The 27,360-nt window shown below is 50.5% G+C and overlaps 11 protein-coding genes across 11 annotated transcripts; 7 read left to right on the top strand and 4 right to left on the bottom strand.

The window, feature by feature from the left end:
• Window positions 1–181: 181 nt before the first annotated feature.
• Window positions 182–2,116, bottom strand: LTR84_010510 (uncharacterized protein; the record flags this gene model as incomplete). The annotated part of the gene is made up of 4 exons (XM_064854046.1): window positions 182–894; window positions 949–1,547; window positions 1,602–1,683; window positions 2,113–2,116. 4 exons carry the CDS (start codon window positions 2,114–2,116, stop codon window positions 182–184), a joined length of 1,398 nt encoding a protein of 465 aa, XP_064700389.1.
• An 844-nt stretch (window positions 2,117–2,960) lies between these two features.
• On the top strand, window positions 2,961–4,057 carry LTR84_010509 (uncharacterized protein; the record flags this gene model as incomplete). Its single annotated transcript, XM_064854045.1, has 3 exons — window positions 2,961–3,410; window positions 3,496–3,969; window positions 4,025–4,057. 3 exons carry the CDS (start codon window positions 2,961–2,963, stop codon window positions 4,055–4,057), a joined length of 957 nt encoding a protein of 318 aa, XP_064700388.1.
• Window positions 4,058–5,296: 1,239 nt separating this feature from the next.
• On the top strand, window positions 5,297–5,908 carry LTR84_010508 (uncharacterized protein; the record flags this gene model as incomplete). Its single annotated transcript, XM_064854044.1, has 1 exon — window positions 5,297–5,908. One exon carries the CDS (start codon window positions 5,297–5,299, stop codon window positions 5,906–5,908), a length of 612 nt encoding a protein of 203 aa, XP_064700387.1.
• A 2,789-nt stretch (window positions 5,909–8,697) lies between these two features.
• On the top strand, window positions 8,698–10,773 carry LTR84_010507 (uncharacterized protein; the record flags this gene model as incomplete). The annotated part of the gene is made up of 1 exon (XM_064854043.1): window positions 8,698–10,773. The coding sequence occupies one exon, from the start codon at window positions 8,698–8,700 to the stop codon at window positions 10,771–10,773; it is 2,076 nt and encodes a 691-aa protein (XP_064700386.1).
• A 1,231-nt stretch (window positions 10,774–12,004) lies between these two features.
• Window positions 12,005–12,640, top strand: LTR84_010506 (uncharacterized protein; the record flags this gene model as incomplete). Its single annotated transcript, XM_064854042.1, has 1 exon — window positions 12,005–12,640. The coding sequence occupies one exon, from the start codon at window positions 12,005–12,007 to the stop codon at window positions 12,638–12,640; it is 636 nt and encodes a 211-aa protein (XP_064700385.1).
• Window positions 12,641–12,789: 149 nt separating this feature from the next.
• LTR84_010505 (uncharacterized protein) lies at window positions 12,790–14,460 on the bottom strand (the record flags this gene model as incomplete). The annotated part of the gene is made up of 1 exon (XM_064854041.1): window positions 12,790–14,460. The coding sequence occupies one exon, from the start codon at window positions 14,458–14,460 to the stop codon at window positions 12,790–12,792; it is 1,671 nt and encodes a 556-aa protein (XP_064700384.1).
• Window positions 14,461–16,003: 1,543 nt separating this feature from the next.
• On the top strand, window positions 16,004–18,083 carry LTR84_010504 (uncharacterized protein; the record flags this gene model as incomplete). The annotated part of the gene is made up of 7 exons (XM_064854040.1): window positions 16,004–16,212; window positions 16,260–16,467; window positions 16,663–16,679; window positions 16,733–16,835; window positions 16,889–16,973; window positions 17,028–17,856; window positions 17,912–18,083. The coding sequence occupies 7 exons, from the start codon at window positions 16,004–16,006 to the stop codon at window positions 18,081–18,083; spliced, it is 1,623 nt and encodes a 540-aa protein (XP_064700383.1).
• A 798-nt stretch (window positions 18,084–18,881) lies between these two features.
• On the top strand, window positions 18,882–20,487 carry LTR84_010503 (uncharacterized protein; the record flags this gene model as incomplete). The annotated part of the gene is made up of 3 exons (XM_064854039.1): window positions 18,882–18,936; window positions 18,988–19,559; window positions 19,636–20,487. 3 exons carry the CDS (start codon window positions 18,882–18,884, stop codon window positions 20,485–20,487), a joined length of 1,479 nt encoding a protein of 492 aa, XP_064700382.1.
• Window positions 20,488–20,754: 267 nt separating this feature from the next.
• LTR84_010502 (uncharacterized protein) lies at window positions 20,755–22,376 on the bottom strand (the record flags this gene model as incomplete). The annotated part of the gene is made up of 2 exons (XM_064854038.1): window positions 20,755–22,099; window positions 22,147–22,376. The coding sequence occupies 2 exons, from the start codon at window positions 22,374–22,376 to the stop codon at window positions 20,755–20,757; spliced, it is 1,575 nt and encodes a 524-aa protein (XP_064700381.1).
• Window positions 22,377–24,095: 1,719 nt separating this feature from the next.
• Window positions 24,096–26,141, top strand: LTR84_010501 (uncharacterized protein; the record flags this gene model as incomplete). The annotated part of the gene is made up of 1 exon (XM_064854037.1): window positions 24,096–26,141. One exon carries the CDS (start codon window positions 24,096–24,098, stop codon window positions 26,139–26,141), a length of 2,046 nt encoding a protein of 681 aa, XP_064700380.1.
• A 227-nt stretch (window positions 26,142–26,368) lies between these two features.
• LTR84_010500 (uncharacterized protein) lies at window positions 26,369–27,283 on the bottom strand (the record flags this gene model as incomplete). Its single annotated transcript, XM_064854036.1, has 1 exon — window positions 26,369–27,283. One exon carries the CDS (start codon window positions 27,281–27,283, stop codon window positions 26,369–26,371), a length of 915 nt encoding a protein of 304 aa, XP_064700379.1.
• Window positions 27,284–27,360: the final 77 nt, after the last annotated feature.

Below are 27,360 nucleotides of genomic sequence, written 5' to 3'. Positions count from 1 at the left end.
GCCTGGTGAAGTTTGCTGGTCAAAAGTACGCTGCATGGTTACTAGAAACTAAGAGAGTTGATCGGTTTCTCCGCTTGATGGCATTTGATTGAAATGGCTGGTGGAATTTGACCTCTATGACTCTAGCTGAGATGATGTCTTCTGAACTTCACGTCATACCATGGCCATTTGCATCCCACTGTCACAAGAGAAGTCCAATTGCCAACTCCACATTCCCATCGACCTGTCGGAGTGCTGCAATCGCTTCTTCACGCGTAAAACCGAGCTCCGTGATCTTGGCCACTGAACTGGCAGTAATGGGTTGAGACTGGCCGAAATTGCTGGTACTGGAATCTGCCTGGGGTGCAGTGGCTTGACTGCTGCTGGCCTGCGACCTGCCGGGCTCGGTTGCACCAGTTTTCGATGATGCTTCAGCAGGCGGTTCAAGTGTGCCAGTGGTGGCACCGATCGTGCTGCCCCCAGGTCCTGCCACCTTGGGCTCACTCTCCAAGATTTCCTCCATCATTTTGGGGATCTCGTTCTCTGGCAGAAATCGAATCTCGTCGGTCTGGACCCGGAGTACATTCTTTTGCAGGTCAATGCACATCTGATGGCGCTTCAGCATATCCAGCCCCAACAGAAGATCCACGTCCTTGCCCTCCATCACCGTAAAGCTGCTTGCCAAGTTGTATTGTCCGATCTGTATGTCTGCCGAGTGGACCCGTCCCAGAATTGTAGCAGTTCCGACTCCTCTTGCGATGCCCCCATAACGTTTGTCTATCAATCGAAGGATGCCGCAGCGCTCTGCCGCGTCTGGGGACATGATGGTAGTCTGCGCACCGGAATCCACAAACGCTTTAATCGGAACATTGTTCACTGTGACGTCGATGTATAGCATGGTCACTCGACCGAACGCTAGATGCTCAAGTCAGTAGCTTGCTCGACAGAAATTCAGGGAGTGCGGCTTACACTCGGGATTCTCCTCCATAGCCTTTTGAATGTTTTCAGAAACTCGCTCCTGGCGGATCATCTCCTCAATCTTTTGCTGGGCCTCGACGTTGAAGGGATCGGCTTCCAGAAGTGCAATTTGCTCTTGTTTTTCTCTCTGGGATTGCTCATGTTGCCGTTGTCGCGTATTCCATGCATTATGAAAGGCCTCTCGATCGGAGGCTGCGTTGGCCAATTCGGCATCCTGACGGCGGCATTCAGCCATGAGAGCCGGGTCTCCTAGAAGCCTTAATCTCAGTTGTTCCGTGTCATTGCCAGTTCGTGTTCGTTGTGCAGGCTGTGCACCTGTTGAATCTTGGGCTGGCCGTCTCCTCGATCTGGAGGTTTGTATTGCCATAGCCACCACGTCCCCTTCCTGTATGTTCAGGTCTGTAAGACTCTGGGTTGTGTCATTGACAGGGGTGCCATCTTTTAGGAAATGCTGTGCCTCGGGAGGGGCATTGATCTCGGCTTCGACGATGGCTTTGATGTCATTCAGTGTCATATCTGGAGAGACGTCTAAAGGGAGGAAGTCCGATTCGATGTTGACATCGGAGGCAACGATGGATATGGAGATGCGCCTTTGAGCATGTCAGTATCACGGAGAGACAAGAAGCAATGTTGAAGTAACTCACATCTTGTCGGGAGGTTGTTTGTTGTAGGGAAGTAGCGCACCGGGAGGTGAGAATGCAGATGACTGCAAAAGGAAGAAGATGGCTAGAATTGATCGCAAAGAGAAATCTGATTACCCAAAGCCTTCGTGTCAGAAGGGAAGCATCGAGAAGGACCAAGTAGCCTTGTTCAAGATGTTGGATGACAAAGTGTTGATTGTTCAAATTGGCGTGTCGGATGTGAAGGGCAAATAAATGAATGACGTGCCCGCAGTTGCCTCACGCACTGCACGGGCAGGCCTCAGCGTAGGGTCCAGGTCCAAGTTGACCGGGGCCAACGCCCCCAGGTCGTGTCCACCCACTTATGGCCGTTATCCACCGCCTTTATTTAAGCTTAATACCTAGCTGCCTTTAGGCGGGGCAAGCCCTTGGTTACTAGGTACCTAGGTAGGTATCTCCCCGACATGTCGCCCGGAGGAACTGTGCCCGGGCGATGCAGTTTTCATTGAGATTATCAATGAGGACTACAGAGTACTCATGGTATGTGTTATGCTTGATCTCCTTGGATGAGTGAAATGTTGTCGCGCAGCCAATTCTTCAATCTTCAGAGACCCATCATACAGAACCCAGAGGAGTGCCATATGTTACCGAAGCAATGGTGCCTGTTGATCATATTTCGGTAGATGCAGCGGCGTTAACGGTACAGGGACGCTTATCTCTACCGAAGGAGGGAACCACCCGAGAACCCCTGGGCAGCGAAGCCTCCAACCAAACTGCTAAACTCGAAGCAGGGAAGCTTGAGAGCGCGATTGAACCTCCTCCTCGTTCCATGGACTACTACTACATCCACATGCAGCCTGCCTCGTTCGTAAGCTGCTTCAAGTTGACAGGCCAGGTCAATGAACGAAGACTCTGACTTTTTGGTGGCAACCGTGCACATCTCCATTATAGGTACCCGCAACTAGTAGCTGGACTCTGTTTAGTGGTGATGATTGTAGAAGCCTTAGCTTTCAAATTTGATCATCTCTTCTTCTCAAATTGAACGAGTAGAATCCAATGCAAAACAACCAACAATCAACGATCATTTTCAAGTTCGGTCTTTCTCCAGCTGAGATTTAAGTACAACACCTTGCCTCACACCTTCCTAGACACTCTCACCGGGAAGGCGCACATTCGACTCGAGTGTAAATAGTTTTTCCGTGGCCGAAGCACCACCACAAAACAAACTGAAGACGAGACCTGATTTCCAGACTCTATTCTTGTCCAAGTCCTCACATAAGATCGCCACTCGCCTGCCTTGTATCATCGTCGACTTCATCCAAAGGCTCCAACCACAATCATCTGCAGGTGGTCGTGTGCCCATTATCGTTTCGTTCAGTTATCATGGCACAAAATCTGCAGGAAAGCGACCAATCAACGAATGCCGGAAGTGCCAAGGCGGCCGATTCACAAGGCGCTCTGTCATTTTCGTCTGCCGAGGACGGTTTTATCGACATCAACCACACCGATATCGACATGCCCGATCATGAGAAGGATGACGAAAAGGTCCATTCTTCTCCACTAGATCTTCATCGTTACGGCAACAACATCCGCGACGTCGACGAGATTGGCGACGGTGAAGACGACTCGGATGATGATGACCACGACCCTATGGCAAATCACTCATTGTTGAACATGCTAACTGGAAGATTGGGCGGTCGCCGCCGCGGCTCAACTCACAAATGGGATCGCCTGCATCCCGAAAATCAGGCATTGTCTGTTTTTGATGTTGATCAGTGTACAAAACTCGAGGAGGAGGCGTTCCCCCCCGAGGAACGGGCTAGTCGAGAAAAGGTGAGTCCTTGGGGGTCTTCGACGACATGCCACCAACTCTATTGGAAGTTCTGGCTCATATGCTGACGAGATGTGGATGATTTAGTTTCTGTATCGCTTGACCAGATGTCCCGAGCTCAGCTTGGGACTTTTCACGCAACCCACCAAGGCCGAGGCCGAAGATTCAAATACGCCTCCACAGCGTCGACTCATGGCGCACGTGGTTTCAACTCGAACTCCGGCCCCGAGTGTGACTGAAGCATCCATGGGGATCCCTTCCAACTGGAAGACACGACGCTCGTCGCTTCCCAGCAACGATGATGACGAAGAACCTCTGGGTCACCAAGATCAAGGCGGAACCATCTGCATCCATTCAGTGGCCGTCGCACCAGAGTTTCAGAAGATGGGCCTTGGTTCGATTCTGATGAAATCTTACATTGCTCGAATCAAAGACTCGAAATCGGCCAAGCAGTTGGCTTTGCTGGCCCACGACCATCTGGTTCCATTCTACAAGGGACTCGGCTTCGAAAACCTGGGACCAAGTGCAGTTACGAGCCACGGTGGCAATTGGAATAACATGGTACGTTTGATTCGGAACTGAATTACGGTTCACATGAGACTAATGAGATGAGTAGATTCTCGAGTTTACGTATGATGATGAAGAGTAGATGATGGTGATGCTTGTTATGATGTCGGTGATTGTGATGGTCCAGGCGGTTCAAGTGACAAAGCTTAGGCGGACGAGCAGTGACGGTCAAACTCCACGGTTACAAGACCGGCTGTGGTCAGACTACGAGTTCAGATCAATTGTGAAGCTTTCCAGGAGGCATCTATAATGTGAGGAACTGGCGCTGGAACTGGAGCTGGAACTGGAACTGGCGGGAGCCTAACAACCATTCCTGCCAAGCGGGGTAAATGTTGAAGAGGAAAGGACGGCTCGAGAATCCCCCGGGATTCAAGAAAAGGCCTACTCGTCATTGCACTGGCATGAATCTGCGGGGAACGAACAGTTCTAGTTTAGGTACCCCGTAACACTTGAACTTGCAATCCATTTGTCCTTGAAAATGAACTCGTGAAAGAAAGCCGAGGACACGAGGAAGAGGAGAGGAGGAGCGGACGACAAGACGGGTCGGCTTCAACATCCAGCTTGGTGGAGGAGGAGCCAGCGAATACTCATGCTGCTGATGATAAGCGAGGAGCCCCAAGGGCTCCAATTTCGTCAGCCCAGACACCCACCGAGTGCTTGGGCGCGCGCCTGGGGCTCTCGTCTGGGGTGCCCAAGGTGTCCCGAGGGTCTCCCCACAGGCTACGGATAGAGACTCCTACTCGTAGGTCCTCAGGCCCCTGGGGTTCAAGTCGGAGCATCACGTCCCCTCGCTTCGAAACGCCCGGTTTCTTCCATTATTTGCCTCACTGCCGCAGTCGTTGATGACCATGTGCTGCAATCAATAATACTACCTTTGTATAACGGCCATGACATGACTCCTACTCCTACCCATCATCTCGCTCTCCATCCAGTCACCGATGAATAACGACCAGACTCAACATCATTTCTACCTCCCGATAAACTATTGCTACATCCATCCATCACTTCCGGGCGAATCATCATTTCCCAATTGACATCCTATCTCATCCGCACTGTGACGTTCACCTGTGCCTCAAAGTCGACCATCTAACTGCTCAGGCTTCTCATTGAGTGCAGGCCGGCACAACCACGTGTTGATCTATTGACCATCATCTCACACTCCTCGGGCAACCTGACATTCTATTTGACTCACGAGCAGAGGCGAACTCATAAGCCCACCGGCACTTCGTCGAGTGTCAAGAGGTGGAACACCTCGGGGTCCTATTTCGACTTCTACCAGCACAGACAACGTTGGAACAATTCCATCCTCAGGAGGCCAGTCATGCCGACCAATCGACCCTTTCTTGCCAACTTCTTCTCCGTCTTTCGGGCACGCACCAGTCCGACCTTTCCAGTCAAATCCACATCCTCCTACGATGCGGTGATTTCACCAGCCTCTCTGGTGGCCGCGGCTCATGTCTCGACTACAACAGCGACAGCGACCTCAAGCCTCCCTAGAACCATCACCACCAAGGCGCATGACAGTCTACCCAACTCATCTCAACCTTCGTCACAATCAAAGCCGCCAACTACCACAGCACCATTACCGTTCTCCACCAATCCCAACTCGCATCGATATGCAACCCCTCTATCAAGATCGCCAGGAACAACGTCACCTACTGGACCCCTTTCACATGCTCATCCTCAATCACCCTCTCATTCATCACATGCCAATGCAAGCCTGTCGATGTCACCGCCTGGGCCGTCACGAGGACGTCAGCGGCGAGGGAGCGATAGCTCCAACTCGTCGGGTGGCTTCATCGATGCGCTGGGAGCGGAGAAATGGTATATTGGAGGCCGAAACGGAGCCGGCGAGGAAACATTCTACAAACTCGGACTGGTGACGAGTGGAGCCGGGCGGAGGGTGCGAAGTTTGGATCGACTGAGCCTGTGAAGAGGAAAGAGGACGAGGCACTGCGGGTGATTTGCCTGAACCATTAAGATTATGAACTAGGAGTGAAGGAGCGAGTCACCGACCATCTGTTGATGGTCAATGTACAGTCCCCAATCGGGAGAACGAAGCGGAAACGGGTTGGTAGCAATGGACTGGAATGGGACACGTTACACATTTTGCGCACACGGCGAGCCAGGACTCGCCCACAAAAGGCAGCAGGATACATGGAACGGCCGCCGTTACGACAGGCGTTTGTGGTGTGGTAAAACAGCGTCGTTTTTTAACGAATGCATATAAAGAAGGTCGGCATTCCTCGCCCGTCAAGTTGACAAGAGCATGAGACCAGGGAGATGGATTTGGAGATGGACACGGGATACATTGGCAGGCATGTAGTTTTGAGGCTGCATTTTGTCTAGTCTTGCACAATCTTGATGCAGGAATTCAACTCGGAGACGCACAAACAGTGTGGTTTTCAACACTTCCTACCTGCATCTGCAATTTATCATGTCTCAAAAGTCTGTGCATCAAGTCCTGTCAAGCGACCGTCTGGTAGGGCTGTGGTACGGCTGTGGTACATGAGGGATGGATCTTTGGGGACGTTGGCCTTTGAAGCCGCTGATCAAACACGTTGTGGAACATTGTGAATGCTTACCTTGGAGAGGGTGCGACCTCACAGATGATTATATCAGATCCAGAAGTCAGTACATGGTTTGATTCTCAAGATGGCACTGGAGGCAAAGATTGGTAGTGAGGTCACCGTCAAAACAGAGCATTGTACGAGTAGACCCTTGAAACACACGTATCCGTACTGCTAGTAGAGTGGGATTCAAATCGGGGCCTCGGAATATGTCCAGACACCCTGGCTAGCCTGTAAAATTCGCCAAGATGCACGACTTTGTTTGGGCCAGGACCCGACTAGATTATGAGGGTGAAAGGGTTTGTTCATATTCACGGATACTCAATGCCAGCTCGACATCTAACGGTCTGTGTATTATTCCACTGGACGGTCCGAATTGTTGCAGACTAAGAGAGTAGATGGGATTGACTGAATTCAACCAGAGTGGCTTTTGCAAATTTAGCCGACGATAGAGAAGACCCCCTCTACAAGTATCAACGGCATGAAACTCTCTCGGGGTGACTCTAGGTCCAGTCAAAAGTCATGCATCATGGTCCAGAGTCCGACAAGGTCCTGTCACAGAAATATGATGTATTAAAAGCCAGCTCTGAATATGGTGTGTTGGTGCAACGTTGAATCAGCACCTTGTTGTTCTTCTGCTCGGAAATCAAGCCTTGTCTGCAAGGTCATGCATGTGGCTTTAGCAATCACTGCAAGAAAACCTGCAATCGTCTTACCGGGATATGAGGCGGGGGGGCTGCCCCAGAGCCAACGCCCGTTCAACCCTGACACTTATGTGGGAGCCATGCCTCGCCTCGATATGTCACTACATGAACAGTAAATGGGAGAGTCTGTGTTTCTGGCACATAGAGATGTCGATGCATCTATATCTCTTTCCATTACGAGGTGCTCTCCCCAATTCATATAGGCGCGGAGGGCAGGGCGAGGGGGGCGATGGGGCTTCTTAAAGACGCCCGGAACCTCTGGGTCAAGGCCCGAGGCGCCCTGACAGGACTGGTGGAATGCTCGACACGTCTCGGACAGCATTTGAGCAACCCAATCGCCCCGAGGAGTGGCGCCCCCTTGGTCATACTTTAGCAGGGGCGTAATGCATTATTCATTATCGCTGCAGGGGAGGAAGCAGCCTAGCGGAAATCGGCGGTCCCAATGAGTTTCAGGCGGTCCAGAGACTCGCCTCCTCGTTACGGATACATTCTTACTCCACCTCTCAACCTTGTGTCCAGACGTGTTGGAAGTTGGAAGTTCATGGTCATGGTCACGGTGGTTGAATCCAATGACTGGCTCTTCTGATCTACGAGTGAGTGGCCTGCAAACTCCCACGTAACCAATCATCACAGATTCTTATCCATCACGGTTCGGTAAGCCAGATCATCAGTGCATCAGTGATCAGATCAGATCCCGCCTACTAAGGAGGACGCTATGCTACCCGCATGCTCGCCTCGACATGGGTGCAAATAGAGTTGCTCTTGCTCCCGCCCTGGACTCCAAGCCTAGGCCATTTCGGGGGGGCTCTTTAGGTGCCCTCGGGCTCCACTGCTGCAAATCTCAACCCCCCCACCTCCCCAAAGCCAAAATGTCAAACACCAAAACACGGGCACCTCTTTTCCTCTTTCTCAGCTTACGTCCCAGGCCCAAGTCATCAAAGTCCAAGCAGAACTCAGCCCAGAGTCCCAGACTGTCCGTTAAGCAACCCCCCGAAAATCATGCATATCCACCTCGCCCGCCTCTCCTGCGGCAGCTAGACGAGTCTGCCACCAATCGCTCACCTCTGATGCTCCCGCTTCGGAGCACATCCGCCCGTCCTCAAACCCTGCACCGCGGCACCAGGTCCATCTTTCCAGATTCCAGATTCCAGATTGAACTAAAAGGTAAGAGTGAGAATCAATATCCGTCACAGCATGGATATCGTCCTGCGCGGTTTTACATTGGCACGGTGCTTCTATCGGGCAACCACCTCCCTGCCTGCCTCATCTTTCAACGTCTGCTACTCGTTTCGTCCTTGATCGTACTCTGTACACACTCTCCTCCTCTTCTGTCGCTTCATCCTGCAACCCTGCTCATCCTCTACCCTCCAACCCTCTCTCCCTCTGGGGCCCGCCATCCTCTCTCTTTCCCACTACCCCAAGATGATCTATCGATAGCACATCGCAATATGAAGTCGCTGAAGCGTCCAGCAGTAGAAAGGCCGGAAGGCGCAAAGGAACCATCTTCTCGTTCGCCTTTCTTCTCCTCCTCAGCCTTGGTGAGACGTCCCCCACCAACCGACCACCTGAGCCCACCTCCCAGCCCATCATCCAATAGCCACGGTCGAAAGCGGACCGGCATGGAACGTATCTTCGCTCTGACCCCAACGCCCACCGCCGTGCTCGACCAGCATCTTTGTTTCTGTACAGTCTCCAAGTCTTACTCGGACCTTTTCCAAACCGATCTCGACCTCGTCCATGGCAAGAACTTCTTCGATGTCATTGTCGAAATTCTAGACTCCACAAACTACCTCATAGTCAAGCAGCTTGTCGAAGACGCCATTTCAACCCGCATCGAGCAAAAGACCGACCCCATACTCGGCAGTGTCCTCCCTGGCCATTGGCGCCTCCGAGCCGTTCCTATCTATGAAGAAGACGAACTACTTTATCTCCTTATCGAGGGTCAAGATGCTACAGCAGAGGTTGAGCAAGCCCTCAGACACAAGGCGAAGCTGGACGCTGCCGAAACCTATCGTGTATTGGTCAGTACTCTTCGCGACTATGCCATATTCATGCTCGACCCCACCGGTTGCATATCAACGTGGAATACCGGCGCTACCCTTCTGAAGCAATACTCCCAGGAAGATGTCCTGGGCCAACACTTTTCAATATTTTACGGGGATGAAGACAGAAAATCAAGAAAGCCTGAAAGGGAACTTGAAGTGGCTCTGCGCGAGGGCAAGGTCGAGGATGAAGGCTGGCGCTTCAGAAAAGATGGCACTCGCTTTTGGGCCAATGTCATCATCGCCCCGGTCTATCACGATGGGGTGCTGAAGGGCTTCAGCAAAGTCACTCGAGATCTCACCGAGAGGAAAGCTGGCGAGGCTCGCCTCATCGAGGCATATGAAGAAGCCTCCAAGTTGAAATCCGATTTCCTGGCCAACATGAGCCACGAGATCAGGACCCCCATGCACGGAATGCTCTCGGCCTTGTCTCTCTTGATCGATACGGGCCTGTCCCAAGAACAAAAGGAGCTTGCTGATATCATCGATGAATCTGGTGCCATCTTACTGCAGGTGATCAACGACATTCTGGACTACTCCAAGCTCACCTCTGGCTCATTCACTGTCACCACCAAAGAGGTGATCAACATCCCCCAAGTTGTTGCTTCTGTCCGCCGGTGTTACAAATTCGGGCCTGAAACTGGTCCACAATTTGAGATTGAATTGGATCCCAATCTACCCAGATTTGCTCAGGGTGATCCTTTGCGTTACCGTCAAATCTTACAAAATCTCGTCTCGAATGCCGTCAAGTTCACTGAGACGGGTTGCATTCGGATCAAGATCCGCTTGACTCACGAGGATGAGAGATCATACACTGTGAGAACAGAAGTCATAGATACCGGCATTGGTGTTCCAGCTGAGTCTGAGAACTTCCTATTCATCCCTTTCACTCAGCTTGACAATTTTTCCACCAAGCGGTACAAAGGCACCGGGCTTGGGCTCTCGATATGCAAGAGCTTGGCAGAATTAATGGGCGGTACGGTTGGCTACACCAAAAATGAAGAATCACAGGGCAGCAACTTTTACTTTACCGTCTCAATTGGAAAAATGGAGATTACTACCCCAGCACCATTGGCTGTGTCCACCGCCGACCTGGACATCAAAGAATTGGCACCTCACAAGCACCTACTTCTCGTGGAAGACAACGCCATCAACCAAACAATCATGGTGCGCTTATTGCGAGGATTTGGCTTCGAAAAGGTCGATGTTGCGTGTGATGGTGCGGATGGATTGAGACTCGTCAAGCAAAAGCCTCTGGCCTATAGCTTGATTCTCATGGATATCAGCATGCCCGTCATGGACGGTGTTACTGCTACCAGACAGATCAGAGCCACGGGCTCGTCCATACCCATCATCGCCATGACCGCGAATGCTTTGAAAGGTGACGAAGAAGCCTACTTGGCTGAAGGGATGAATGACTATATCGCCAAACCTGTGGATCGCAGATTGCTCATGTCAGCCCTGTTGCGATGGTTGAGGTGAACACTTGATGGATCTCAATCAGAATCAATGACGCTCTGCTACTTCACTGTAGCCAGGGGTAGGTATTCCTTTAAGGAGCAATTCGCGACTATGGCTGAAGTTGGCTATAAAGGTCCGCCATGCTGAGATGCAACCTTCGAAGGCTAGAGTCCTACTTCTCTATCAGGGCCACAAGACTCTTGACGAAATACCAAGAAGTGGCTCCAGTTGAAGAGTTAAACCATCAGAAAGTCACGCTCATCCACGCAAAGAGGTTGATCAGGTGTGGCCAATACTCGATTAACGTGTTGGAGACTTGCGGATGTCGGAATAGCGGTCCCTACTGATGCGGGAGAGGCCCCTTTCACGAGTTTGATATGTGATACCTCAGTGCGCCACTGTGAGACTCCCCAGGCCCGCACATTGGCATGGCTGTCCAGTACGAGGCTTGACCAGTGTTCCAGTCACTCACTAAGCAGGCTTACAGCCACAAGGGCCACTAAGACAGTTGTTGCAACACATGGTCCCAGCAAATCCAGAGGGGATGCCCACGACATCACCGCCACTGGATAACAAAAACAATTTGATTATGAAGGACACAACACAGACAGGATCTGATCACGGATAGAATGTAACTATACCATTACGAAAGAGCGAAGCAAGCGATGTGTTTTTGAAAGAAATGCCATCATTCCATGTAGTTGGTCTCCTTCATCGGGGCTGTTTCTGCCACTTGTCTTACAATATAATACCCATTCGTCAATTTTCGTTTTGTTCACTCCTTCGAATTCACAGCCAACGATCTCGTAAGCCACTTTATTTCATGAGGTGCGAAGCCCGTTAGACAAGGCATGTTGATTGGAGTAAGACTAGATCGAGGACAACTTGGTAAAGAGTGCCAAGCCCCGAATATATTTTGATATTAACGTGCATCCATTCTTCGACAATTTTCGAGTTTCAGTAACAAGGCTACAGTGAGAAACCCTCAGTTCTCACCAGCCCGACGGGAACCCGTACCCGAGTTGATCTCACAATATAACTTGAGCATGCTTGAGCGCTCGAAATGTACTAAAAATCTCAAAGGAAAGGGCGCATCCGGGTGTCATGGATTCCAGGGCGCAGAGGGTGAATGTAGACCAACGACCAACTGGCCATTCCTCTGTCCAGCAGAGTCCCCAGTACCTAAAGTACCTAACAATCTCGAGCTTATAAATAATTGGAGGCTGAAAGCCCCATGACTCGGTTCCCAACAATGTCGGCGCCATCCTCGACGGCAGCACCGCCCAAGAACTGGCCCAGCTCCGTGACATATCTCACAAAACCTCACATCCCACCACATCTGGCGGCCTCTGCAATCCAAATCTCCACACCAGGGCCATACGTCACCATCACACCACTCCCAAAAACACCCAGCACACTGGTCCGCATCACTCCCATAACCACACCGTGCCACCCGGCGCACGGCCAAGCCGGGCTGTTCGCATCGACCGCGCTGGGCCCCGACTCATTCATCCTGTTCTACCTGGGCGCCGTGCACGACAGCAGCACGACAGATCCGACATCGGACTACGACCTCAGCCTCGACCGCGAGCTGGACCTGTCCGTCGACGCGACGCGGTACGGCAACGAAGCGCGCTTCATCAACGACTACCGCGGCGTCAGGGCCGAGGGACCGAATGCCGAGTTCCGCGACTGTGTCGTGCAAGTTGCGACGGGTCGGTGGGAGAGGCGTATTGGCGTTTTCGTCTTGAGTAGAGGGAGGGGAAAGGGCGGGAGAGCACTGGGGATCAAGAAGGGAGAGGAGATTGTGGTTAGTTATGGGAAGGGGTTCTGGGATGCGAGGAGGGTAGAGGCTGATGTTGGTGCTGTCGCTGATGGAGTCAGTTAGGGCTCAGTGAGGGCGGAACTGGGGAGTGAATTAGGTATTCTTTTTCTTTTTTCTTTTTGGCATATTCGACAATTGGTTGCAAAAGCAAAACAGGTGTTCGTCATGGTTTGCAGGGCACGCTTCAACGTTATACTATATGGTGCTAATTATCATGCCAGACTCAATACATCTTTCAGCACCGCCAACGCACCAAATAGCTGATTATCATGGTATTTTCGCGCGTTGATCTGAAGATTAACTGGCGCGCCTTCGAAATCCCCACCATCCCAGAGCTCTTTGACCTGTTTGCATTCTTCCGACAGCGGCTTGTAGTCCTCGGCATACTTCTCGCCCAATTCAGCCTTGATAGGGGTTGGGAAAACAAGACCAGGATGGTCCACGAAGTTCCAGAACGAAGTATATGTCCAATAGCGCGCTGTGTCGTGAGCGGGAGCAGGCCCGACGTAACATGGTCCGATCACGACGTCGACGTCCTGAGCGTTCCAAGCCGCGACATATTCCGTGCGGAAGGTGTCTCGCTCGAAGCGCATGTCGGAGACCTCGACTGCGTTGCTCATCTTGGCGTTGTCCGGAATCAGTGCCCGAGTCAGTGGTAGGACGGGCTCGCCGCTGGATTCGATGGCCTCGATGATCCCTGCTCCGCCGTCGGGAATAAACATTCGGGAAACCTTTCGGAACGCGTCTTCCGCCTTGTATTGCTGGAAATCCTTCACCTCGATGATTTCGCTATTCTTAGGATCCGAGAGAAGCTTTCGCGCCCAGGCAAGCGCTCGCTTGACTGGGGGTTGAGGTTCGATGAAGCCATCATTCTCCATGATACCGACCTTGAGTCGTCTCTTGATGGGGTCCTGTAGACCTTTCCACACCGTGGGGATTATCTTGGGATCCACGAGGAATGGGTCGGCTTCGATGACGACTCGAGTCATGAGATTCATATCTCGAAGACTCCGGCCCATGGGCCCTGTGGCTGCTAGAATATTCAACTCGGCAGGCATAGCTCCCCTCAGCATACCCTGCATGGGAAGCATGTTGGAGGTTGGCTTGTAGCCGTATATTCCACAATATGCAGCAGGCGCTCGAATAGAACCGCCAATGTCACTACCCACGCCCAGGACTGAGCCTTTCATCCCGATCAGGGCGCCTTCGCCACCGGACGATCCGCCACAGGTCAAATAGATATTGTACGGATTGAGAGTTCGTCCAAAATGCGAGCTGCAATCCATGTGCATGATTGCCTGTGGCTGGTTCGTCTTGCAGTAGAAGACTGCACCAGCTTTGCGCAGAATGGCGACCATCAGGCAATCCTTGTCATCGGAGAAGGTTGTACTCAGTTCTCCAAAGGAAGAACTCTGTCCGGCGATTGCCATGTGCTCTTTGATGCTCACAGGCACGCCGTGTAGTGGACCCACGGTCTTCCCAGTAGTGGTCAAATGCTCGTCGAGCTTTGTAGCTTGCTCCAAGGCGTCCTTGGGGAAGAATTGGGTAAGACAACGGACGAGCTGGTGTGCAATGGCAGCGCGCTTGATAAACGCCTTGATGACCGTGACGGCCGAGTACTGGCGTGCAGCAATAGCCTCGGCGAGACTAGTGGCATCGTGCTTCTCTGTGATCTCAAGTTCCTCCGCACTCAGGAGACCACAAGTGCTGGGTATGTTGGACACATTCTTTGGAGGGTTGTCGAAGAGCTCCTGTGGAAGATACCATTCCTCAGGGATGTTGGAGGAAATGGCGGCAAAGAGTGGCAGACGGTTGGCTTCATACTCAGCTGTGCCTTGTATCATAGGCTTTGCAACAATGATGGGAAGGGATCTTGAACCCATTTTGATAGATTTCCGCCAGGGGTGCTTGGAAAGAGCGCTTCAGAGTATCATCAATCTGAAAGGGTAGCGATGGACTATCGAAGTTTTTATAGTATTTTACATCAAGCACAGGAATTCGCACAGGGAGCACGCTCACGGTGTCCCCAAATGGATCGTCGATCATTTCAATTCTGTCACTTATCACCGTCTTCGGTCTTTTTTACACATACTGTCACATTATTGCGTGTAATCACGGACGGCTCGCGGACCGTGACTGTTTAGGTGAATCATGATGGATTGGAATGGAAAAGAACTCGAGAAGTTTTCATGTTCGGTTGTTTGAAGTCGAGACTCTGGGGTACTGCGAGCGTCCACAATCAGCCCAATCAGCCGCATTTCCGCGAAGCTCTGGCTAGTTAACTTCCATCACCTAAAGTTTGGGCGGACAGGGGTTCGCAGATGCCTGAACTCTTGTTATTTCTTTGCCTGCTCCGGCTGCTGATATAATTTCTCCCTCTTGGCCACCCCCCGCAGAACCGAGGGATACCAAGCCCTTTATCTGATCCATTAGCCATGGGCCCTTCTCAACTGATAGACGGAACGTGGAATGAAAGGACGAGCAAGCGACGGACCACTTGGCGGATACACTGCAGAAAGATGAGTGCTACAGTATTCTTTTCTCTGAGTTGTTTCTTATCTACAGAGCCCCCGGAAAGTTCCCGGCCACTGATTGCTGACGCAGATCTCGAGAAATGCTGAACGACTCAAGACTGGCACCTTTGATCGAGAGCAGTAGAATCGCGGGAGGTGGACATACATGCCGGTCACGAATGCCACGAGATGGCGATAGAGGGCGATGCAGCCTAGCCTGAACCATTCCCGCGATCTCGACTTGGGCTGCCAATCAAACCGATTTGCGCAAAACTCAAACTCCATAGGCTACAAGCGAAGAGGGGGTGGTGTCCATCCTGTGATAAGTAGCCTTGTGCTAAACCAGCCAAATAAGCTTCGATATCGTCGAACTCCATGTTTACACGTCAAAAAGACCAGCTTGTGCTGATATCCGTGTCCGTTGATGGTGGATTTCCTCCATCAGTCATATGTTCTTCTCTCCAAGACCTCGGGGAGCAATTAGCTTTGTCTACTGTACCCGTCAGTACCTGGAGAAAGCTTCAGGTCTGGGTCTTTGGGCCATTCAGGCGGTTTACCGCAACCTTAGCCTTCAAACTTGTGGCTCCATCCCTTCCGCCATGGCAAATGTTATCTCCCAAAAGGCGGCAGACGATCTGGACTGCCACGTACACTATCATAAACCCCAACAACACCTGCTTTATCGTTATCATCCTTCACTCCCGCTGCTTTCACCCAAAGTGTCAATTACGGACCAACACCGAGTCACAAAAGGCTCTTCCAGGAAACAATCCGTGGATGCCGCGTTTCGCTAGGTGTCTAGAGGGAAGTATAAGTATCTCTTCCCTCGCCAATCTTCAGCTGCATACGCTCCCATCACCTCTTTGATCTGCAAACCCCGAAGTTCTGCTTCTGCAACAGTTCTGGTCTCACGATGGCTACACCACTTGCCAATGGCGGCCACCCAGAGGGGGCCGTCCCCGGTACCGTTCACCTGGTCGACCTGGATCATAGCATGCAGACGCAGCATGCATCCGGTGGACAAAAAGACGTTGTCCTGGATCCCACCCCTTCCGCCGACCCCAATGATCCACTCAATTGGAGCCCTCGCCGGAAGATGATGTCTACAATCTGCATCAATCTGTAAGTAGCCTTCCCACTCGGCTGACCACTAGCTCACCAGTCTCCAGGTACACCTTCTTCGTCGGAATGTCAGGTTCAACAGTCTACTCTGTACTCGTCCCCCTCTCCTTGAGCAATGGTGTGTCCATCGCCACATTGGTCGAAGGTGGTGGCTATATGTTCCTGCTCCTTGGCTGGGGTCTCCTCTTTTGGAATCCATTTGCCATGAGATATGGTAAACGATTGACGTATCTTGTTTCTATTATCGGTGGAATTGTAAGTTTTTGAACCTTGGCCCTCTCCCAGCGGATGTCAGAATTCGTGGATTCCCCAATTGCACCTTTCAGCCAATACTCTCCCCTTTGATCATTGAGCACAGCGGGAGACAGGATTTGCCGTAGCGTTCCTGATCCACGAATTCTCTCATGCCTTGGGCGGGCCTTTCACGACCACAAGCTGACTTTCCTCAAGGGTACTTGCATCTGGAGGTATTTGTCTCCCAACAGCTGCCTTTTGCAACAAGTGTATTGACTTCAGGCAGTGCATATGTCAAAAGCAATGGTGAATGGCTCGCACGCAGCGTTGTCCAGGGTTTCTTCCTCGCTCCCATCGAATCGCTCCCGGAAGTATCGGTAACGGACGTGGTATGTGACTCGATATATCCCTTCCGAAGGCTTCATTAACGGTGCTGCGACAGTACTTCACTCATCAACGAGGGCGATATATGGGCTATTATGCCTTCACACTCGCTGGAAGTAACTATTTCGCTCCTGTTCTTTGTGGTGAGTGTGGCACGGTCAATAAATGATTCAGATAAGTCTAACTCCCGACTACAGGCTTTATTGCAGAGAAACAGGGTTGGCAGTGGGTGTTCTACTATCCTGCCATGGCTTTGGGCCTGTTATTGATCTTCCTGTTTTTTTGTATGGAGGAGACGAACTATGTGCGGAAGACTAGTGGAATTGTTGCGACGCTCGATGCAACTTCACCTGAAACAAGCCTACAGACCGACGAAGAGAAGACTGCGACTGTTACTAAGACTATCGGCAGTGACAGCTCCGATGAAACATATGGTCCTCCCAAGTCATTCGTACAGAAGTTGGCCGTCTGGCACCCAACACCTGGAAAGGGCATGCTTCAGCGAGCCATCGACAGCCTTAAGTACCTCGGTTGGCCAGTGATCTTTTATTCTGGCTTCTCCTATGGATCCTATCTCATCTGGTTCAACGTCCTGAACGGAACTGCTTCAGTCATCCTCAGCGCGCCACCCTACAATTTTTCATCTTCAATGGTTGGCCTCAGTTATTTATCTTGCTGTATCGGCGTCATCGTCGGTGCAGTGCTCACAGGTCCTCTAAGCGATTGGTTGACCCTGAAGCTATCACGGCGCAATGGTGGTATAATGGAGGCAGAGTTTCGCCTTTGGCCGTTCGCTGTATGTTTGGTACTTGTCCCATGTTCTCTGATACTCTGGGGAGTGGGTGCAGCTCATGGCGTCCACTGGTTCGGACTCATCTTCGCCATGGGCATGTTAGCCTGCGGTTCGGTCTTTGGCGTTACTCTTAGTGTCAACTATCTCATCGACAGCTATCACGATATTAGCGGCGATGCTATCGTGACAGTGATCTTGGTTCGAAATACCATGTCCTTCGCCATCAGTTATGGGTATGTTCTAGATCTCGGTTCTCTTCGGACACCCCTTGTGCTAATCATATGACAGTATAACTCCCTGGATCACCAACATGGGTTTGCAAAACTGTTTCATCTCCGCTGCCTTCATTGGCCTTGCTGCTAGCAGTGTCTTCCTTATCATGATCAAATGGGGCAAAGGCTTCCGCGTTCGCAGCGCCCAGAAATACTTTGCGCTGGTGGAGGCTTCTCACAAGCACTAGAGAGGGATGCTCCGTTGCAACAGGATCGAGTCGCGAATCGTGAACTCACAATATTGGCCACCCAGTGGCCAGCCCCTGAGGCAATACTAGGGGCAATTCCAGAGCTGGTCATTCACTGGTGGTTCCCTCCCGAACTTACTCCCAGGTGACTTTGGGGAAGTTGCATTTTTGTTTAGATCGGACTGACTATTTATGTTCAATTTCGTTTTCGGGGCTCACAGACATGTGTGAGCAATCCACACTTGAATGTAGAAAATCTATTCATGCCACACAAGTAGATCGTCACTATTGTAGCTCGTCTAAAGAAATCGAGCCTGGCAGTTGAGGTTGCGAAGCAACAAATGTTAGTCTCTACAAGGCCGGGTAGGTCTTTGGTCAGTAATTCTGTGATTATGGTGTAGATGATTAGCAGAGATCCTGTGCACTATCAGGGGTTGAAAACATTGCGATGCGGCACCTCGAGCATCCTCCAAATTCGCCTCGACGGTGACCGCGAGCGCGCTTGAGGAGATTAGCCTAGCTACCTCGGTTACCAAGACAGTTGACTCCGGGCTGATTAATGAGGACTCCAAATATATTCCTCAACCTCTGGCCCAGTCAACAGCGGTTGGCAGCTCATCTCCATCATGAATAAATGGAGTTGGTAAGGAACGGATTATCCATTTTAGAAGTTTGGAATCCGTGGAGCTGTTTCAAAGCTCGTTACGAAGTCCTAGGTTGTCCTCTAATCGCATGATATTCCACTCCTTGTTTGCCAATAGGAAATCAGGAGCAAGTCTGCTCAAAATTTAAGCCGCTATGCCAAAAAGCAGTCCAATACCGCGATTGCGGGTCAAGACGGGTTGCCAGACCTGTGAGTTCTGCTTTGGTGACTCTGTTCTGATGGCTAAATGCTAGCATTCAGGTAGGAGGCGCAAAAAGAAGTGCGACGAAGGCCGCCCAATATGTCGACGTTGTGCTGTACTCGGCTGGAATTGCGAATGGCCAACCTCTGAAGATTTGGTCGACCGCCGATGTATGACCGCCCAGAAGTTGGAAATCGATTCTAAGCACATTGCTACCTCCAAAGAAATCTTGGAAAAGCAGCAATACCTGGACGATACACAACTTTGTTTGACCTCGGCATCAATTGCTCAGCGGGCGGCCTCCCAGCATATCAAGCCCATCGTTTCCAAGCATTTTGCCGACAAGTACTACAATCTAATTCTACTACCCAACTGCTCGTCCGAGTTCTACTGGAGTATGTTTAATGAACTGGAGCACGTCCTGCCCGGCTGCCGTAGCCTGCAGTATACTATCCTGGCAAATGCGGCCTCCCACATTCACTCAATCATCAAATCGGCGCGAATGCAAGAGCTAGCGCTTACCTACTATTCTCAAGCCTTGCGAAGTATGCAAGAGCTTCTGGATACAAATCCGCGTTTGGAAAATCACAATGGATTGCTACTCTCGGTTATCCTACTGTACACTCTCGGAGTAAGTCATTATCTGACCCGCTATCGCTGCACTACTTTCCTCTTACTGATTTCACGCGTGTTGCCGTGTCCTACAGTCTACTGGCCAAGAGACTCACAAGGATACACCACGCCATATCAACGCAGCCGTGAAGATTGTAGCTCTACGCCACTTCAACATCCCGGCTGCTATCAGCTCGCCATTTGATCGACTTGTTTTGGAAAGTGTGCTGCTCTCGATGTTTTTGACAAGCATGGGTCTATGGTCCGAAGAGTTCAACACCAATGGTACATTCGACCTTGCCTTCTGGCTAGCCGCTGAACGCTTGCTGGCACAAGAGAGCAAACCTTTAACTGTAAAAGCGGGCATCAACGCTCCAGTTCTGGGTGTCCCCGTGGCTTTGTTGAAACTTCTCCTCCTCGTCAGACAGATAAGACCACAGCGAGAACTCGCCGACCAGGCCAAATTGAGAGACTTGAAGCTTGAAATCTCCCAGTGGGAAGCCCATCTCATTGGGCAGTCGCTTGATTCCCGATTTCCTCCAAAAGGAGAAATTACAGTTGGACCCCCAAATACTCGGATCGTCCAAGACTCTTCCACTCTGTTCATCATCGTTGCATCCATCCTCATGGAACAAATCTTAGTAGGTGACGCCAATGATACTTGTCCTTCGACACGTGATCAAGACTGCTGGAGAAAGCGTTATGCCATGTCAATACTTCGGACGTATCAGCATGACGAAACCTGGTCCCGCTTTTTCACTACGACCATGGCAGTCTACACTCTTGGGTTTTTTGTAAGTCACAGCAGAGAAATTGATCTTGTTCGGAAAGATCTGCAGAGCAGGTGGGATGTCACGAATTTCGGCCATATCATACGATATCGCCGCGATTTAGATGCTGTCTGGGCCAAACGAGGCTTCGTCGAGGTCGATCAAAACCCCAATTAGTGTGTACTGTCTCAAGATTCTTGAACGTTGAGGAGGAGGCTCTCCAAAGGCCTTGCCGACATGAAATTAAAGTTTCAGCTATGTATTAAGGGTACAAATTGTTGGATCAGCTTGTCCAAATTTTGTATCGAAGATGGATATTATGCTTGGATTGAATATGATATCCTGCCCTTTCCACAACCATTTCACCTCCATTTAACTCGTCTCATACTTTCCATTCCTCATGCCACAAACTTCGAATTGATTGATACCTGGCTTAATCTCAGATCAAAGAGTATAACGGAAAAATGGGCTCCTGTCACCCAAATCTAGCAACTCTTGATCAGTATACCTTGCCTTGAGAGTCTCAGCTCCTTCTTGAGCAATCAGAGCGTCTCGCAACTGGTTCTGGCGGCTGTATTCTCTGCGTAGAACAAAGGCGGCGATTATACCCAGAACACAGGTAGTGAGGCCAACGCCAAATCCGACTGGATATTTTGGTGCCTGCTTTGCCAGATAGATGTTGCTACCACAGATTCCTCCCATGTTGCCCACACTGATGAGGAGGGCCATACCAACTGCACGCTTCGAGGATGGTGCAAGGTTGTTGGCAATAAGCGTGACGATGCAGGTGAACGGGCAATAGAGTCCGGTTGCAACCAAAAACAGGAAGAAGTACGTGACACCGGGATACTTTGGATGAGGAATTGCCAGCTCGGCAATGAATCCAATGACGCCGATTGAAAACCCACCAATGATGAATGGGGTTCTCTGTTGCACATGATCGGCCCAGAAAGCAACAATCACGGTGGAAACCATGGCCACGACATAGATAGGAATCGTCATCAACTGCGCATGGGAAGAGGTGTATCCAAGTTGCTTCACCACAACAGGTACCGTTGCAGTAAAACCATAGGTACCGATGCTGCAGGCCCAGAACGGAAGGATGGCCATCCAGATTCTCCAATCACCGAAAGCTGACTTGATTTGAGCCATAGTGATCTTGTCCGAGTTGGTGACACGGCCGTGGCCTGTTCCTGTTTGAAGTGCGATTCGATTGACCACAAACTCTCGTTCCTCCTTGGTGAGGAATTTGGCGGTCTCAGGACTGTCAGGGAGGAGGAAATAGAGTGAGAACGAGACTGCAACGGGTGCGAGGCCCTCTAATATGAAGATCCATTTCCATCCAGCGAGGCCAGCGATTCCGTCCATCTTCTCAATCGCGAAAGCAAGAAGTCCAGAAAATGCCCCTGAAAGCGAAGCGGCGGCGTAGAAGATTGCCATACGACTTTGAACCTCATATCTCTGGTACCAGATCGTGAGAAGGTATGTTGCGGCAGGAAAGAAGCCTGCTTCGGTCACACCGAGAAAGATACGGGCAGCAATCAATCCTTCATATGAGGTCACAAGGCCCATCAAGGTCATCACCAGACCCCAGGAGAAGCACAAAATCGAGATCCAAATTGATGGTCGAATCATCTTCAGAACGATATTGCTAGGGACTTCAAAAAGGGCGTACGGGACGAAGAACACTGTCAAAGCAGTGTTGTATCTTAGGCCGTACAGCTCAAGGTCTTCGTACATTCCGGCGATGCGGGCATTGCCGATATTGCTTCGATCGAGGTAGGCAAGTCTGAGGTAATTAGCGGCATTCCTGAAGGAGAATACGTGCTACTGTACAGATAGAGAAGTCCGAGTAGTGGAATAAGTCGGTAATCGATCTTGCGCAGAATGCGTCGAGCCTCGTGCTTATCATATTGGAGGACAACATCATCATTCGAGAGGCCACCATCACCGCTTTTGAGCTCTTTCGAGTTCTTGCTTTCAACATCTGGAGTCAATTGAGCCTCGGTGTGCTTGTCATCAGCACCATATTCGAATTGCTGTTTTTCTTCGATCTTTTGAGCCATGTTGACGATTCTCGATCAGTCGCAGTGGAAAAAGAGAGAGTGGAGGAAGTGAAGGACAACAGGAACAGTTCCCAACGCAAGGGAAGCGAACCCATGTCCTAATATATGTCGGAGCAACATCATCGTCCAGGTTCCGGTCATGCAGCGAACTAAGAGTCGCCGTCTGTTCAAAGCATGTCATACAGGGGTATGAAAAGGCGTATGACACCAATAATCAAGGCAGCATCTCCATAAAATAGCAGCAAACCCCGCAGTAATCCGCATTAAAGCGGGAGCATTTAACTGCCGAGACCTGGGGATTGAATGATCAAGGGTTTCTGGAAGAGTAGAACAAATGAAAATGCCCAATCAGCCCGCCTAATTCGAGGCGACTGAATAGTCCAAGAAGCTGCAAATGAGCCAGTGGAATGTCGAGGACACGGAGGTTGGTAAGATGGACAAAATCGAGTGACATCCGGTGCTCTTCCGACGGAGCTCCGGTGGATGCTCGAGTGACCATCACCAATAAGCGCTTTAAGAATCTCCGGGGCATAGCCTAAAAGTGGGTGTGTCTACCGTTATAAGCAGAAATGCTTGAACGCGTCTGAGTGATTAGCAGTTCCAAGCACTCGAGTCACATTCTCTTGCCCATCACAAGATCTCGGAGACACGGGATCAATCAAACCACACCGGAGAAATCTTGAATTCACCTCTCAACTCGATTAAAATCCTAGCAGGCTGCCGTGCCACTTCCCCGTCCCCAACCGAAGTGGCTTTAGGATTTCGTCGGCTGAGTGAACCAGAATTAAGAGATATCGTCAGTGGTCTTGGCCTCGATGTTCCGTCGCTGAGTTTCTTGAGGAGAACGACAACCAAATGCGCTCAGAGGATTACCGAAGGGGAAACGCCATCTTGAAAAAGTTGAGTCGCCGATGCCACCGGATCCCGGCTAGTTCATGCTGCCCGCACGTGGCAGCATGGCGATGCCCTGGAGATCAGTCTACCCTTCGCAAAAAGACCCTTTGGGCCCACCAATACCTTGATTGGGAGCATCGACCGAGCATTATTGCAGTCGTGTTGAGCCATCCTGGGTAATGCCCAGCCTGAATTGAGACGCATCGACTTCGATAATGTGAGGAATGTTATCCACATGTTGAGTAACATGGTAGATATGTCCGGCCAGCGTCTATCTAAGAGGTACCCAGCGCCCATGAGCCGAATTTCACGTGCCTCTTCTTAATGCTGCTTTTTACACGGATGTTAGTACATCTGCAGTGGCGATGCTTCGAATCATGGTAGAACCCAGATATCGTTCTAAAGTTGATAGTGAGCGTTTGATTGTCGGGCATTGTCGGTACTCGATATAGTCGTGAAGGCTTGTTCTATGTTATTAAGTTGACCCATGCCATCTCAGGAGAGGTTTCGGGACGCATAAATATGTGGATGAGGTAGGCAGCAAACTTCGTGTACTGTACCTATCCAGCACCCTCTTACTTCCAAAGTACAACCTACAGGCCAGACTGAACTTTACACCAGTTGCGTTGCATGTCTCAAAGCCCATCAGATCCTGATGTTCTCCCACTTTGGCTCCTCCTTCGAATTGCAAAACCCGACATCGGCCGAACTGTCGGGCCAATTTTCTCCCATGACGAGAGTCTTGGCAATGGAAGCTGGCTAAATGTGAGACTGGCAGACATCAATTTCAGAGCAACCTCACTTGCAGATTCTACATGAACAGCAATGTTAAATCCAGCCAAAAGGACGTACTCAAAACGAAATCGTCCCACTAGAGCTTGCTCAGAGTGTACCAGGAGGAAGCAAAAATGCGATCGAAGCAAGCCATGCCGAGCATGTGCCGTCAGAGGAGCCGAGAGCCATTGCGTATATGAAAATGAATCAAGGCCCGGAACTCCTACCGCGAGACCAGGGAGGATCCCTCATGCACATGCCTCTCGACCAGATTCGTTCAGTCCAACAGTTGAGGAATCCTCGGTAATTGAAGAGGAAGGCGAGGAGTATTCGGAACAGGAACTTCTCCGTCTAGGATATGCCCATAAGGGTGATCATGCTCTATCAGCCTTGGGCGAGCTTCTTCACCATGCTCAGAGAGAGTTACAAGCTCCCGCGGCCCAAGCACCTTGTTTGTCTAAGAGTCTTGAGGGTGAATACTGGGCTCTTGTTGACACCTTGCCAGGCATGCCGTTGGTCCAACTGTTGGTTCAAGTCTTCTTTGACGAGGTCAACTGGTACTTTGCTGTGTTGGATCAATACTATTTCGACATGAGTTTTGTTGAATGGAGCACAATCCCACGAAATCCATCGGATTTGCAAAAGTTGTCGCCATCCGTTTTATACTTTCCCGCCTTGTTATTCCAAGTTCTTGCATTGGCTTTACAGTTTCTACCCCCAAATCAAAGCAATAAGCTCAAGTTAAGTGGTAAAGATCCACAGAATATCGATGCGATGTCGAGTCACCTGAGTGGACAGGGCGAAAAGATCATGCGTCTTTGTGGACGGCGTGCTCCTAATGTTACCAGCGTCCAGGCGGACATCATGTGCTGCGCTTGGCAAAAGAACGATGGGAGAGGTGGAGAATCATGGTACAGCCTGAGCAACGCCACAAGACAGGCTCAAGAGATCGGACTTCATCTTGAATCTGGCCAAACATCACGCTACGAGAACGATGTTAGTGCAGAGACACTTAAGCAGTTGTGGTTCAATGAGCACAAACGAAGGCTTTGGGCCACCATCCTGACGTGGGAAAGCCACATGAGTCTCCAACTTGGGCGTCCACGGTTGATTCATGTGAGTGACTGTACCGTGGTAGATCCTATAGACTGCGACTTTCCTCGAAACCCATCCAGGACACTATTCCGACTACCGAGCCTGGATGAGCGTCCATCATTGTATACCACTCAATTGGTGAAGTACAAGATCAGCCAGACTATACATCGTATGATGTCCATTGGCGCCACTCAACCACTTCTACAAAACTATGAGATCATTGAATCACTACATTCTGGTGTTTTAGACTTCCTGGATAACCTGCCGCCGGCAATGAAATTCGACACTCCTGATTTGTCATGGGATGCAAGGTATCCTAGTTTGATCAAGGCACGCCCCCAAAACGCAATCGTCGTGCATTCATTCCTGTTAGCATTACATCGGCCACACGCAGCGAGGCACGAAACAAGTCGACAGCGAGCAACAGAAGCTGCAATCGGATCACTAGAAGCCACCGAGGAGTTGTTCAAATTGACCGAACCTCATCAATATAAGATCCACACTATTGTGTTTCACACAATCGACTCCGGAATATTCCTCGCAACTGCAGCCATAAAATACCACACCCAGGAGTCCCAGATGAGAAGCAAGATCGACCAGACACTCGAGCGAGCTATCGAGAGGTTGAAGATACTCAAGGTCAGAAATTCAATCGCACGACATGGGGAAAAGGCGTTGACGAAATGCCTAAAGAAGTTTCGACGGTCTTGGACTAACGATATCTCACCCATGTATACCACTTCGAGCGTGCCAGGCGACATGCAGAATTTGTCGATGGGCTCAGGGCCAGGGATAGCAGGGACGGATGGTTCTATCACACCAATCGGTAGGCATTCGAACGCTGGTGTCGAGCAAGATCCCCTGATGGGAAGAGACCTGTTCGAAGACATTACCAATGCACGGGTTTCCACCAGTTCGTGGCTTGAACACATGGATATGATGTCCAAGCTCGATCTTCGCTTCGATGAGAGTGATTATTCTTGGGACGACCTTTTTACGTGATGGTAATCTAGCAGCAATGTCTTGGTTTCGTCCTCGATTTGTTATTGTCAGAAGGTAGTGCTTGCTGTCGATACCTTTCAGATTGGGCGATATTTACGCATTTGTACAACTATTCGACATCAATGCCAATACCGCTGGTCTCGCATTCTGATTTCTATTGTAGCAAGCGACACAATGGATGCTCGTTCTCAAAAATCAAATTGTTCACGAAAACTAAATGCCGAAAGTCACACAATGAGTCCATCTTCCACTGGATTTCCCCTCATCTGATCGAATTGGATTTCCTTCCTTAACTCGTTCTCCTCTGTATCCTCCAAATCGAGATCCATATACCCCGTGCTGGCCCATTTTCTCGCCGCAATGAACAAAGATCTTCCATTTATGCTCTCGTCACTCAAGATCCGCAGTAAACACTGTCCCGCATCCTCCACTGTTGCAAACTCGACACCTTTCGCCTTGACCTCCTCAAACACCTCTTCCGACAGGATCTTGGTCTTGACATACCATGGATGAATGACGTTGACCCTGCTTCCGTAAAAGTGGCTGGTTCGTCTAAGTGAATGCATGATACCTCGGGCTGCCCATTTTGTGGCCGAATATTGAGGAATACGTAGACAGTCATGAATCCCAGCACCCGAGCCAATAAGCACGAGGCAGGTATCGTGCTGCTCTGGCCCAGGCACGATTCCGTTTTGCTTGATGAAATAGTGCATGGCGAGTTTCACCGTGTAAAGGGTCCCCTTGATATTCACATCAATGGTACTCAGTTCTGGCTCGGTTGGCTCCCCGAACTCAAACACCTCGTCCTTGCGGATGATACCCGCGTTCGCGACCACATAATGAATCTGGTGCGTTGGCGAGAACGACTCTGCTTCGCGAAACAGTCGAGTCTGGTCGTCCCAGTTCGTCACATTGCATTTGACAAAGTGAATTTGCTTGGGGAATTCGGAAGTCAATTTCTCTGTGCTGCTTTCGTCGAGATCACCAATCGTTATGTATACTCCTGCGGCGGCTAGGGCGCGCGTGTATGCTTCGCCAATTCCATTTGCACCCCCTGTCACGATTGCAGTTTTCCCCTTTACTTTGCTGCTGTCAACGGTGATGGTGCAATCGACAGGTCCTTGGCTTTGATATCCTGGCATTTTGATGGCTGTAGTACTCTAGACAAAAGATAGTAGAGAAGGCTTGAGGTTTCAATCTATGCTCCTGAATACTGACA

The sequence above is a fragment of the Exophiala bonariae genome (genome assembly GCF_035927105.1).
Source record: "Exophiala bonariae strain CCFEE 5792 chromosome Unknown scaffold_44, whole genome shotgun sequence".
NCBI lineage: Eukaryota > Fungi > Ascomycota > Eurotiomycetes > Chaetothyriales > Herpotrichiellaceae > Exophiala > Exophiala bonariae.
Note: the sequence above shows the minus strand (reverse complement) of the source record. Positions and strands in the feature narration are given on the sequence as shown.